Here is a 13,709-nt window from a genome sequence, read left to right on the forward strand (position 1 = left end):
TAATATTAATAAGTAAAAGGTTTAAAAGTAATAATTATTTATTTAGTCAACATAGTGTTACAGGTGGTTATAACATTACTCGTTAGTCACAAGGCGCCCATCACTCTTGACTGATTAACAATAGAAAAAGTAATTTCAATATTATAAAAATAGCTTTGCGTCTTTTTACAATTTATAAAGTTAAAAACTACACTTATTTAAATACACGACATTGCATGCGTTTGAATAATTTAATGAAATATGAGCCAAAAAAGGCTTCTGCGATTTGTGAAGTGATCTAGAAATAAATCTATAAAAAGTGAAAAAGTTGCAACGTTATAGCGACAGAAGGATTTAAAAAAAAAAAAATAATATAACAAGACATTAATGTAATTATAAAATGTCGACAAATGAGCTTAAATACTTGGAAATAGTATAAATGCAAAATTTCAAGCTAGCTAACATAGATATGTTAATTCAATTAAATAATGGATTCGTTTATTAAATTTGTTCGTTTCAAAGCCGCCGATATTTCGCTTTGTATTGAAATATAAGCGCTGCCTCTTCTAACCGACAATGTTCATTGATTTGTAAAATTTGCACTTTCCAGCATTGCGTCACCGGTCGGCGGCTTTTAATTTAGATAAAATCGTTACAAAGCAAATTATTATCCTCAATATCAATTATACGAAGACGCGCACTATTACTTAAACATTCATCAGTGCTCGTTACACTGAAAATTATTGCTCTATATATTATGTTTCTCTTACAAGATACAATTAAATAATACATCAAAACCTAAGGCAGTTACGGATTGTCGAACATAAGACTTAGTTTACATCACAAAGTACTTTAACCGATAGTAATGTTACCTTTATCTTAACATCTATATTAATTGCTAAGTTTTAGAATCACCTTTTTTTATTCTCAGTCGATTATTTACTGGAATACTATGTACACATATACAAGATATATTAATATACAACATAACATAACAAATTATTATTTAATATTAAATGTCAAATAAGTAAATAATATAATAATGTTATTAAGGATATAACCGTTATAAAGGATTATGAATACTATAACATGATATTGTAACAGTTATGATAGTACGGTGTACAAGATGAGTTTTGATAAGTTGGATTACAGTTGTTGCATTTGTTTCAAATAAGTGCAAGATTAAAACAAGAGTTTTGTTTTGAGCAACAGACTTATGATCATTCATTTGGCCACCATATAATGTTTTCTTCATTATTCAGAACATATATTTAATTCTGATTCATCGCTTACCCACTTTTTTTGTCTAATATAGGTATTTATGCTCTATGATATTGTGCTATAAGATTTTAATAGTGAAGAATTATAGTACTAAAGAAGATTGTATAAATGTAACGGCCGGCGGCGAAAATACTAAATTATACAGCACATTATTTTGACGAATACAATAACATGTTGAGGTTACAATTTCAAAATATAATCAAATTTTACAGCTATTATAGGCACATATTTTTGTAACCTTTTCTAACACCTGAGGAACGACTTATTGCATGAATATAAGAATATATTTAATAAGCTTCATTTTTTATATAAGAATGAAAATGATAATGTTTTAGAACATAATCAATGTTCAAAAATGATAGGATATTCCCGAGTCCGAGAATAATAGAATCACTAAATTTGTGTCGAATTCGTAAATCGTGTTCTAGAAAATGCGATGACTCCTGAACCAGGAGGCGAAGTATGCGCCTGTCGGCCCCGAGGCGTGCGGCTAGTCGTCCCACTCGCCGTCGCTGGTGGTGTTGTCGCTGTCCTCCGACTCGGACGAGTGTATGGCGCGGGCTCGCTCCTGCAGCGCGCGCTGCAACGCGCCCGCCAGCCCGCACGCCTCGCCCGCGCTGCTCGCGCTGCGCTCCTCGCCGGAGCTGCTCGAGCGACGCACCTGCGGGCCCGGCCTCAGTACACTGACAGTATAAGGGCGCTTCGTATGCGGGTAGCATAGAGCTTTCATCCCAAATCTTAATAAATTATTATTATTCTAAGAAAATAAATTTCTCTTACTACCAATACTCAAAGATTACAAGTGTTGATAAAGTGTGAAGTTTATCGTAGGTGTACTTACGGATCTCAAATTGATTCCCTGTCGTATTTCACTGAGCAAATTACTCCTGCTGTCGTCGTTCAACGATGTTTTCGATCCGACTTCCACGTGCTGAAAAGTATTACATATAAAATAAATGTTATAATGTAAGTAAAACTGTTGGACTTCACTACACTGATGCATTAGAATTAATTTATCGCGCCGGTCGTATGCCCCGCAAGTTCTGATAAAATTGATATTCACCTTAAATATATTGTGTAAGTAACTAAGCGTGAGTGTCGTCGGTCACTATCTCTACCCGTAAACAAGGTACTCACTCTCAGTGATTTGTTCCCGCTGCGAATGCTCTCCATGAGAGCAGAACGCGGGTCCGACCCGGCGCTGTCGGGGGGCGGCGGTGGTGGAGGCGCGGGCGGCGTCGGAGGCGGCGCGGGTGGCGCGGCGGGCGGTGGCGGCGGCGCTGTCGGCGGTGGCGGCGGCGGTGGTACTGAGGGCGGCGCGCTCGCCGGCGCTATACAACAAATTTAAATTTTAAGCTTGTTTCATTGTTTACTTAAATTTTTAACTTTCTTAAATTACTTAAATATTATAATGCACAGGACTTTTAATTGAAAATACAAAGTTCTACGCATTTCATGAGCAATAAAGTCTACAGGAGTCGATGAGATACACATATTTATATAAACTCTCAGGTGGAATATTCCTGGTGTGCCTGTTGTGCCAGCACTGGTACTCACGCTGCAAGGGGCGCGGCGGCGGCGGGTTGCGCGGCGCAAGCGAGGCGGGCGGCGGGGGCGCGGGCGGCACCACGCGCGCCGGCGGCGGGGGCGGCGCGCGGGACGCTGGGGGAATTCAAATAACATATTCACTCTATAACTTTAACGGATATTTTTTTAACGATATAAAATATCTTAATCGAAGTTGTCCAAAACCAGAGCTAATACTGAGAATATCTTCAATCAAATATTTTGATATCGGTCCAGCCTGAGATGTTAGGTCGGGACTTTGAGACGTCAGCCCCTAGATCACCGTGGCGGTTTGCCAGTGCACATGTGTGTGAGTACTCACGCGGCGCGGGCGGGATGGCGTGCGGCGCGCGCGCGGGCACGGGCGGGGCGGGGGGCGCGGCGGGAGGAGCCACCCCGCGAGAGTTCTCTGGAATCGTTACATTATATTTAATCGTTACATTATATACCGTTACGTTTATCAATTATTGTCAGTGGCTTACAGCTGTATATTATACTTCATAAATTATACTATTTTTATTCAATGTATAATTATTTATTTCAAAGTATATTTTTTCTAATAATAAGGGTTTGTGCAAACCAATCCTCATAGGTACAATTCACTTAGTTATACTACTAAACAGTAATACTTCGTATTACGGAGTTCTCGAGGGGCTTAGCCAGTGGAACTATACCGCCCGGTTGGGGACGCACAAACGGTGTAAAGTAAAGTTTATTATTTTTCTTACAGCGTTAATGTCTGTCCTTGAGTAACAAGCAGCCGAGCAGGTGACTTGTTTACACGTCTACCTTACTATAATAAACTAATGTATGAATATATATGTGTGTATGTATATCGGCACCTTTTATCTTAGGCGTGTCGTGTAGCTCCTCCTTCACGGCATCGGCGCCACCGTGCGAACAGATGAAATCGTATATAAACTGTCGCGTGGCTTGATTCTTCAGCTGCTTATCCGTTATGCCAGCTTTGGCGAGGAACGATTGCATCTCATCGTCGGGCAGGTCAACATCGAAACCTGGAATTATAAATTTTAAAGAAAAACTTCTTAGTTTTCTTTTTTAACAAGAATTAAATTTCACGGTCCTATATGCAAAAGTTACATGCTTTTAAAATAAAAACATCTCATGTTTCACTTTTGCCACATTTTCTGAGTTTATTGAACCTTTTAAGCATTATTTTTAAGCCATTTTATTTATTGACGGTAGGAAGGCAGACGGCAAATTACCTGACACTTAAGTTGCTATTGGAACATTATTGTAACATATCCGTAATGTTGCCATTAGGGAGAAGTTCAAGTTATGATTTTTTTATGTGTGTGTTGGTGTAGACAAATTAAATGGCAGACATTAACACTGTAAAAGGCTTAAATTATTATTAATAATTAATTTGAAATGAGAAAGTTTAATTGTTTAACATATAGTAAAATTAAATGGAAATATTATATTTCATTGAAATTAAGTTTTCAAAAAGTATTTAGTATAGTATTTTTATTTAAATAAAACTAATAAAAACCTGAGTCAGCTGTTTTTTAGAGTATTATTGAGTTTGGTATACTTAACGTAATCATGTACTTTTCGTGTAAGCCTGTGTGCGCTCATCATAAACACACTCATAATTTTTCCTAAGGTGCATAAAGCAGTATGATTTTAAAAAAAACCACATGAATTTAATTACCTTTGTTCGCATCCCAGCCAACGTGAGATACATGTACGAAATCTTTCGGCGTGCCGATGTCTGCCTTCGTCAATTTTCGCCCCTTCGGCTTTTTGCTCGAACCCTTCAATGTATAACCTGTAAATTAATAATAATAAGTAACTTTATTCACCAAGAAGAAACAAAGACAAAATTAAGGTACAAAACCATAGAAAAAAAGTTAACAATATGATATTTGATGATTTGGTGAAAAGGTCGTAGTCTCAGCTAGGCTGCTTTTCAGTCTACGCCTTGTACATATGCTGCCAACACAAACGTTACAGTCATTGCAGTAAAAGGTAAATGAAGATATAATTACCAAATAATAAAAGTGAATACAATTTATACGCCCAATAGGCTAAAATAAAAATAAAAATTAGAACATATAATGTCACTTTCGTATACATTTATATATTGTGCTGCCTTTGCGTGAATTTAAATAACTATGAACATATAACATATAAAAATAAATACAAAAATTCCACTAAGAAGTCATTGTATGTTGTTAGGAATATATCATATTGATGAAGTAGTCATTGTTTCTATGTCTAATATTCAGATTGTTGTCTTTTATTATATAGTGTATATAACACTTGACAGTACGCCAGAAGACTATGTAGAGTAGGGTCTATAGGGTGACTCTGTGAAAGCAGTTATACTGTAAATAGTAACTAAACAAGTTACTATTTACAGTCTGTATTGTTCTGTCCCCTCTCCTTTTCTCTATCTTTATAAATTCTGTCACTAAACATCTTTCTGTTTCTTTTCACCTCTATGCTGATGATTTGCAGGTTTATTTAACGACTCCCGTTGAGAACATCGCTAATGCTATCGATCTTATGAATAATAACCTTAAATCGATTAGTGAGTGGAGCAAGTCATATGGATTATTGTTAAATGCCAGTAAATCACAGTTAGCTATAGTTGGCAATCCAAAACAGCTTGCGAAACTTAATCAAGTTAATGTTCCTCCCGTAGTGTTTGACGGTACAACTTTGATCAACAATAACATTGTTACTAACTTAGGTCTTATAATAGATGATAAATTTTCTTGGGCAGCGCAAGTGTCAAATCTAAGTCGGAAAATGTTTGCAGTTTTCGGCTCGTTAAGAAGGTGGAAGAAGTTGTTGCCAATCAAAACTAAAATTTTTCTTTCGAATGCACTTCTTCTTCCCATCCTAGACTACGCAGATGTATGCTACTTAGGTCTATCCGAGGAGCTACTTGACAAGCTTGAAAGGTTGCAAAACATGTGCATACGGTTCATTTTTGGATTGAAAAAGTTCGACCACATCTCCGAATATCGTACCCGACTTGGATGGCTTACAGTCAGACAAAGACGTAATTTGCACGCCCTTTCTCTCCTTTACACTATTCTTTTCTTTCCCCAAACTCCAACTTACCTCAAAGAACGCTTTTCCTTTCTTGGCTCTAATTCTTCTCTTCATCTCAATCTTCGTTCTCTATCGGACAACAAACTACAGCTGCCTCTTAGCCACTCACACTGTTATAATGATTCTTTTACTGTCCAATCGATTAAATTATGGAATGCGCTCCCACATGACATTAGGATGTCACAGTCCTTAAATATATTTAAAAGTCGAGTCAAACATCATTATATGTCTTCGTAACTACTCCTTTTTTATATTTATATGTGTGCATGTAGGTAGGTATGTATGTATATATGTATTTATGTAGATATATATGTATGTGTGTATATATGTATATATATATACGTGTATGTATGTACAGGTATTTGCATGTATGTTTATTTTACGTTTTCTCTATATGTAATTTTATATTAAATCCATTGTATATGTATGCATCATAATATAATATGCACTACCCTCTTTACAGAATATGTTGTCCTCATCTGTTGGGTTGCCTGTAAAAGATCGCTTTTAGTGATAAGGCCGCCCTTGCCTTCAACTTTCTGTAATTAACCATTTTACCATGTACTGTTATTTTTTTTTTATGATATTGAGTGCAATAAAGTTTTTATCTATCTATCTATCTATCTAAACAAGGCTAAGAACTCAATAGTGATAATTATACACATGTGACATGCTAGAATTGACCTGAGATGAAGGGCAGTGGACGTGGTGATGTACTTACAATATATTGTGTTAAGCCGTAAACAACATCCATCGAAATTCTCGAGGAATCCATTCCAAATATTAACATAAATGTTGCGAAAAGTACTAACTGGACAGCGTGTTGGTCTTGGCGGTGTGCGCGGGCAGGGCGAGCGGCGGCGGCGGGGGAGTGGGCGCGGGGGGCGCCGCACTCACGCCGTTCACGCGGGCCGACGGGTTGGACGAGCTCGACAAGTTCGACGTGTAAGACGACGCGCTGTTAGCCCGCGGAACTAACATCGAACGTTGTCTTCGTTCTGGAATAAAATATATTAATTTTAAAGTTCAATAATGAAATAAATTCGATACCATCTTGACAACATTTTTAGAGTGGTCTCCTTGTTGTTTATCTTCGTAAAACGGTGTTATAAGTATTAAATAACAAGAAATCTCTATCATTGAAGAAACCCATTAATTCTAATAATTTTGAACCTAATTATATATAGGATTTTACTTTCCTTCCTTTTACTTGTATCAAAATAATTGTTAAACTTATGGTCAGAAACGTAGCATATTTAATTTTATCTAATTTATAATTAGTTTATGTAAACAATAGTTATACTTACTTATTATTATTTTTTTAAAAACAAACTTTATTTAGCGGCAACTTTGAAGTTTCCAATAGTTACTTATTAATAGATTATATTTCCCTCCCTACTAAACAAAAGTGGTATTTAAGATATCCGCAAAAACAAATAAGTTACGAAATAAACTTGTTAAAAGTACACAGTTATAAGCATAAGCCCGTTATTTTATTATATTAGCCAAAGGAGACTTTCAACCGCGCTGTTCATCTGAGGGTAGGTAGAGCTATTGCTGAGTTTCATTCTACTTAAAAAGACCACATTTTCCTTAACATTATTGCCATAATCATAAATTGAGCATTTTAACATATAACAGAATTTGCCACAGTGGCATTTGACAGCAAGCTGAGTAAGAGTGAGCCTAGGGCTCCGGATTTAATGGGCGGCAAGTAAGGATATCTGATGTTTTGCAGAAAAAAAAGTACAAGACGTTTTGCCAATATTTTTCCTGTTTACCTAGTTAGTATATATATTTCGAATGTACATTAAAGTAAACATTAAGTACAAAATTTTGTTTAATTTCTATACTAATATTATAAACGCGAGAGTAATTCTGTCTATCTGTTGTGCTTTCACGGTTAACTACTGAACGGTATTTGATGATATGAATTAAACTTGAACTCCGAGGAGGGACATAAGCTATTTTTTTATGCCTCCGAGCAAAAACAATGTAAAAATAAACTATATAATACATAGCCTAAACATGAAAAAACGTATAAATCAATTCTAATCACGTTGATCCTTTGAACCCATAGTGTTAAGAACGAAGTGTGAAGTAATCAATCAAATGGATTATCTTAATCACGACGGTTTCAGATGTTTCACGAGTAACAATAATGACATGATCGTCTTTCCGTCCTATACTAACTTACTACACAGGCATTACCTCTCTTAATTTAACAATTAATTAGATAATCGAGCGTAGTAGGATGTCATTTTTTTTCAATTATAGTAATGATGCGCCATTTGATGATGAAATAATCAGAAAAACATTCGATTGTATTGTTTATAAACAAACTGTATTGTTATCAATCTCGTTCACTTGTATTGTTTTAGCTTTTATTTAGTCATTAGCAAGTAAAATACAAACATGTAATAAATGAACTCATCGGTTATAAATGTTTGATATAACGATTTATAGATCTACCTGATATCCTAACACAACATACTTACCACGTGAACACTACGCTCGCGCGTACGCACACACGCTCACATAACGCTCGCACGCATATGCACAAATTAAAAACAAACTTATTTCTTTATCGTGTGCCTAAAAATAATTGAGTTTTCTATTAATTTTCTTTATTTATAATTGTTTATAAATGAACATTTAGGAAGTATTATCGATTAGCGGGGTTTTAGTGGGATTACACAAATACATTCGATTCGAGTCGAAGCGATTTCTATCGTCAGCCATTCGCATATCACGTGTCACGTGACATTAAATACTTTTGTCATTTCGATATACATTGTTTGTGTTCGACAAACGAATTGCTCACTCGATTTTTAACTTGTTAAGGTTGAATAGGATAGAACAGATAATAATATATATTTTTAAATAATATATTTTTTACATTTTAAAAATAGGATACATAAAATATTTTTAGAAACAACTTTACAGAGGTAAAACTGAAGGCTAAAGGAAAACATTAGTAAAATTATCCAGTTCCTTTTATAGTGAATGATGAATGAAATGATTGAGGAAAGAAGTAATTTGGTTATATTTCGTAATTTATTTAATCGAATTCCCTATTGATTATTTAATCTTTTTATACAATATATAAATTAATATATCGGTACATCCGACTAAAAACTTTTTGTAATTTTTATTTGTTTTTTAATCATTTATAATTAAAAAAGGTTGATTTAAAACTGGAACATTAGTGTTAGCGTAATATGTATTATACGGTAGCAATAAACTAAGTTATCTTCTACTATCAATATCCGAGACGATACGAGAGCTCTTGAATCTTGACCATACCCTACTATCTACAATCAACGGCCTCTAGACGTTCTTGAGCCATTAAAGATTTTTCATTCTACTGAAATTGAAAATAATGGACATATTTTTTTTTAGTTAATTTGTGTATCAGGTCATTACATTCTTCCAATGTCCCGTTTGATATCAAGCAACTTATATTATATTTAACACACAATATATATGTAGACATATATCATTTTTAAAAGTTACAAATGTAATGGTGAAATTTAATGGCACGCGATGAGATTAGATTTTCAAGTAAAACGTTTCTTACGTAAAAAGGTTTCACTTCTCAAAATTACGCGCTTTTTTTTAATTCGGGAGTTTTATGTAACTATTACTTTTGCGTACTCACCCTCTCTCCTTTGTTTTCGTAATTCAATTTTCTCGATAAGTATATTACGGAGCGCCCTTGCCTCATCTTCATTTGCAAAATTAAATGCTGTCATATATTCCTGTAATAAGTTAATAACACAAAAAATATATTTTAGAAATCGACATAACGACTTTATTTTTTCAGCAATAACGTTAGTAATATCCGTAATCAGTTGTACAGATAACATTAATTATAGATTCTCTCAGTGTTGAGCATACTCATTACATATCAGTGCTTAGCACTTAAAAACAAAAACGAAACGAGTTTGCAATTAATTTTAAGTTATTATTGAGTAAAACCTGATTTAACTAATAACAATCATGCATTTAGGCATGAGAATCTTTTGGTTTTTGATTCATCACATTCGAAAAATAAACCAGAGACAATAGATTCGAGTATCGAAATATATTTGGTCAACATTTGCAGAAAATAAGGTTCAAGTCAGTGGTATAGACACTATATTAATATCGTATAGATTAGGCGAACAAATCTCGAATATAAAGCATAATAAAAAAAAAAATTTTGGGCAGAATTTAAATTTCTCAATTGTTATAATATAACATGACCTTTTTTGATGATATTATCATATCATCATCAGAATCACCTTAATTATTAATAGAATATAAATTAACAATATAGCAATAATGGTTTACAGGAAAACCTTCACAAAATCCTTAATCTTGAGTCAATAATTTCCCATGGGAAATACAATAGTGTGGAAGTTATGAAACCCTCAATAAGTGAATCCAATGCACGCTTTTATATTTTTACTAAGTTGTTGTAAAATTTAAGCCATCGAAAGACTAACCTCAGCTTCAAATGTGTGTAAGTATGGCCGAGGACTCTTGTATTCTATTTGCAAGTAAACTTCGTGCTCCCATATCATTGATTTTCGGTATAGACAGTAGATGCGGAAGAAATAGGACCGCTTGCTGTTGTCTTTGATGAGACAAAGGACTCCTGTGTCTTTCTTCTTCCATTCTGAATGAGCCGGTCCCTCTGTTGTAAATAATTGTACTACTGCCGTTGCTAAGCTCTGAAATGTGGAAAATTAAGGCATTTTATTACAGTACAAACTTACCTTACTTTTATTCATTATATGTTCATTAAAACTTTTTAACTTATTTTTTTTAAATGCAAAAGTAGCTATGACTGTCTGTCTAAATGCCTGTTGCTCTTATCTCGGCCAAGCTGCTGAATCATTTTTTATGAAATTGTATATGATGCAAGCTTGAACTCCAAGGACATAAGGCATTAAGGCTTATTTTTGCCTAACACCTGACAACCAACCCCTAAATTACTTGTCAAGCTGCAGATGACAACTACTTACTTTATATATAGAAAAGAAAAATATAAACCACCTACTAATAAAATGGTAGTGTGGATTTGTATTTCATAACAATAAGTAGGATAGGTAATAATGTCATGGCTCGATTAAAGTGACTTTATTCTTTAATAGTATTCATATTATTTGTATGCAGGACTGCATTTTAATTTGACTGACAGTTGACACTTGAAATGTCCTGTGGAAGTAGCTTAAACAATTGTTACTTTCACCTACTTTTAAATACAAGCATTGACTATACAGAGACTGTTTCCTGTCTTTCCTTAAATAGAATTGTCAACTTGAGCTATATAAATGATCTGAAATAATAAATGTAGTTTACATTCTAATTTCCAATAAAGGAATGAAAACAGCATTTTTCCTTTTAAGCTTCAACATAAAAAAGTATAATGTGCACACTAAATACTAAATGAATTAATGAATCAAAATATTTTTAACTTATTCTCTGAGTGAAATAAATTAAACATTCGTACCTAGTAAAATTTAGTTTGTTACTAAAATTATTACAGAAATCATAATTATCAAATACTCATTATTATATCATTATGATATTATTACTATCATAACACTATACGCACAAAAAAGATTTTATATATGTTTAGAGAAGAAAGTAATTTATATAATATGGTGAAAATAATGGCCAAGATTTCTATTTTCGTTATGCAATGATTGTAACAGGCGAGGAATAATTCATTGTCTTGATGCAGAACAAGTTATGTGACAATCACACGTAATTTAGGAAGTTGTTTTATAGTTCAGTCTATACCTTGCATGTAATGATGTGTGACAGTATTGTGAAAATTTATGGAAACTACTTTTAAAATATATTATCATTTTTAATATATTTAACTAACAAAGATGGAAATAAAATGTTATTATATAAATTTGATAGATTTAATTTACATATACATTTTATAATAGATAGTAACAAGAGAACGATGATATTTTTTTAAAAAGGAGTTTTGTCACATATATAATAATTAAATACAACAATAAAGACAACAGTCAGCACAGTGAGACTTATAAAATATTTAACCTTACTTGGGAGTATATGTGGTTGGTCAATTTGTGTAACTGAATGTTAAACCTGTTCCATTAAAACAGCATTGAGCTGAAATTTTGTGTACAGTTTGGCTACTGGTCACAATAAAATCCAGTATTTATATTTTTTTTATTTTTATCCCTTCTAGTATTTATATATATGGATCTAATCAAAGCTTGCTACTATTGGAAAAATTATAAATATAATGACTCATGTTTAATGTATATTATCACATGATATATTGATAGAAAAAACTTGGAAGACAATTATTTTAAGAATTTATAAGAGCCGATTTGAATAAAATTCATTGCAGTTTTTCGCAATAAGCATATTTAAAAATCAATTAAAAAAAATATTTTCTAATAAACATACCTATACCTGAACTAAGTGCCCTATTCAACATTGTATTTTGTATGTCACCTGGCCTTATACCAACAAGTAATTGAATATTAATGGTGCATTGTTTGAAGTTGTTATATAATTATTTTATTTGTGACCCACCCATGATCCACATAATATGATGTGTCCACACATGGTGAGTATTAATACAGTATCCATTGTAAGGTTACACTTTCTATGTTATATACATAACATAACATAAGCAGCCCGTAAATGTCCCACTGCTGGGATAAAGGCCTCCTCTCCCTTTGAGGAGAAGGTTTGGAGCATATTCCACCACGCTGCTCCAATGCGGGTTGGCGGAATACACATGTGGCTGAATTTCGTTGAAATTAGACACATGCAGGTTTCCTCACGATGTTTTCTTCACCGCCGAGCACGAGATGAATTATAAACACAAATTAAGCACATGAAATTTCAGTGGTGCCTGCCTGGGTTTGAACCCGAAATCATCGGTTAAGATGCACGCGTTCTAACCACTGTTTTAGAGTTAATACATAGAATATTTATATAAATATATTCGGTGACAAAGATTATTTTTTTAATAATCTGATTAATGTTGTGTATTATTCATAAACAGGTTTTTTATTTAGTGTGACATCAACAGAAGCATTAGCACAACAGGTAATAGATTAAATTCCAAGAAATTCACATAAATCAAATGCTTGTCAAAAATAAACTTTTATCAGTTTTAGGCGACTGATAAAAGGCCGATAGAGTGATACGCTTAATCTACTGGACACGAATTTCATCGAAGGCCATGATAGTCAAGTGGTCAAAGTAAACTAACCTGGCACTTCGGCCCAATGAGACTAAACACCTGGTCATTTTCATCACGAGATAACAGGACGCTCGGTCTATTTTCTCCCCTCGGCATCCTGTTGAACTTACACTAAAACACTCATAAAATCACTTTAAATAAGCACGAATGGATGTGTCAGTCATCACCATTTCCCGACATTCTAATGCTCTAAGTCTGCTTTTTTGGCACTTGAAATTAAACAACAACAGCAACACGAGCATTTCTCACAACACAAAAGTGTTTTTTCGACCATTGGATGTGTACAAATTACTAAAAATATAAAATTACTTTCTCTACGTCCCGTGCGTGAAACATCAATCATCAAACTGGTGTTGCAAGTTTTAAATAGGCAGTTGTCAAATTCATTTTTCCGAGAGTGACGTCATTATATTGACACACCTGCAAAACTGATTACTATTTAAAATTCTATTATGAGTCACACATTATTAATATTTTATATGTCGCTCTAATATATTTTTTTATTTAAATATATTTACATTCATCATTACTTTTTTTTTCTGTATTC

At 33.7% G+C, this 13,709-nt stretch overlaps 1 protein-coding gene across 1 annotated transcript; it reads right to left on the reverse strand.

Annotated features, from left to right (window-relative positions):
* Positions 1-20: 20 nt before the first annotated feature.
* On the reverse strand, positions 21-13,494 carry LOC125073546 (neural Wiskott-Aldrich syndrome protein-like). Its single transcript, XM_047684410.1, has 11 exons — positions 13,172-13,494; positions 10,404-10,631; positions 9,575-9,674; positions 6,726-6,911; positions 4,502-4,618; positions 3,669-3,842; positions 3,149-3,235; positions 2,818-2,922; positions 2,398-2,591; positions 2,102-2,191; positions 21-1,921 (listed from the first exon to the last, which is right to left on the reverse strand). Exons 1-11 carry the CDS (start codon positions 13,256-13,258, stop codon positions 1,751-1,753), a joined length of 1,539 nt encoding a protein of 512 aa, XP_047540366.1. The 5' UTR covers positions 13,259-13,494; the 3' UTR covers positions 21-1,750.
* Between the last annotated feature and the right edge of the window lie 215 nt (positions 13,495-13,709).

The sequence above is a fragment of the Vanessa atalanta genome, chromosome 2 (genome assembly GCF_905147765.1).
Source record: "Vanessa atalanta chromosome 2, ilVanAtal1.2, whole genome shotgun sequence".
NCBI classification, from domain to species: domain Eukaryota; kingdom Metazoa; phylum Arthropoda; class Insecta; order Lepidoptera; family Nymphalidae; genus Vanessa; species Vanessa atalanta.

Excerpts from the sequence above, each read along its gene's own strand:
- LOC125073546 (XM_047684410.1), bottom strand. The coding sequence starts at position 13,258 with ATGCCGAGGGGAGAAAATAGACCGAGCGTCCTGTTATCTCGTGATGAA. Across the intron at positions 2,592-2,817 it reads GCCGCCGCGCCCCTTGCAGC|CGCCGGCGAGCGCGCCGCCC; the intron begins GTGAGTACCAGT and ends TTTGTTGTATAG. Across the intron at positions 2,192-2,397 it reads GCGGGAACAAATCACTGAGA|CACGTGGAAGTCGGATCGAA; the intron begins GTGAGTACCTTG and ends AATACTTTTCAG.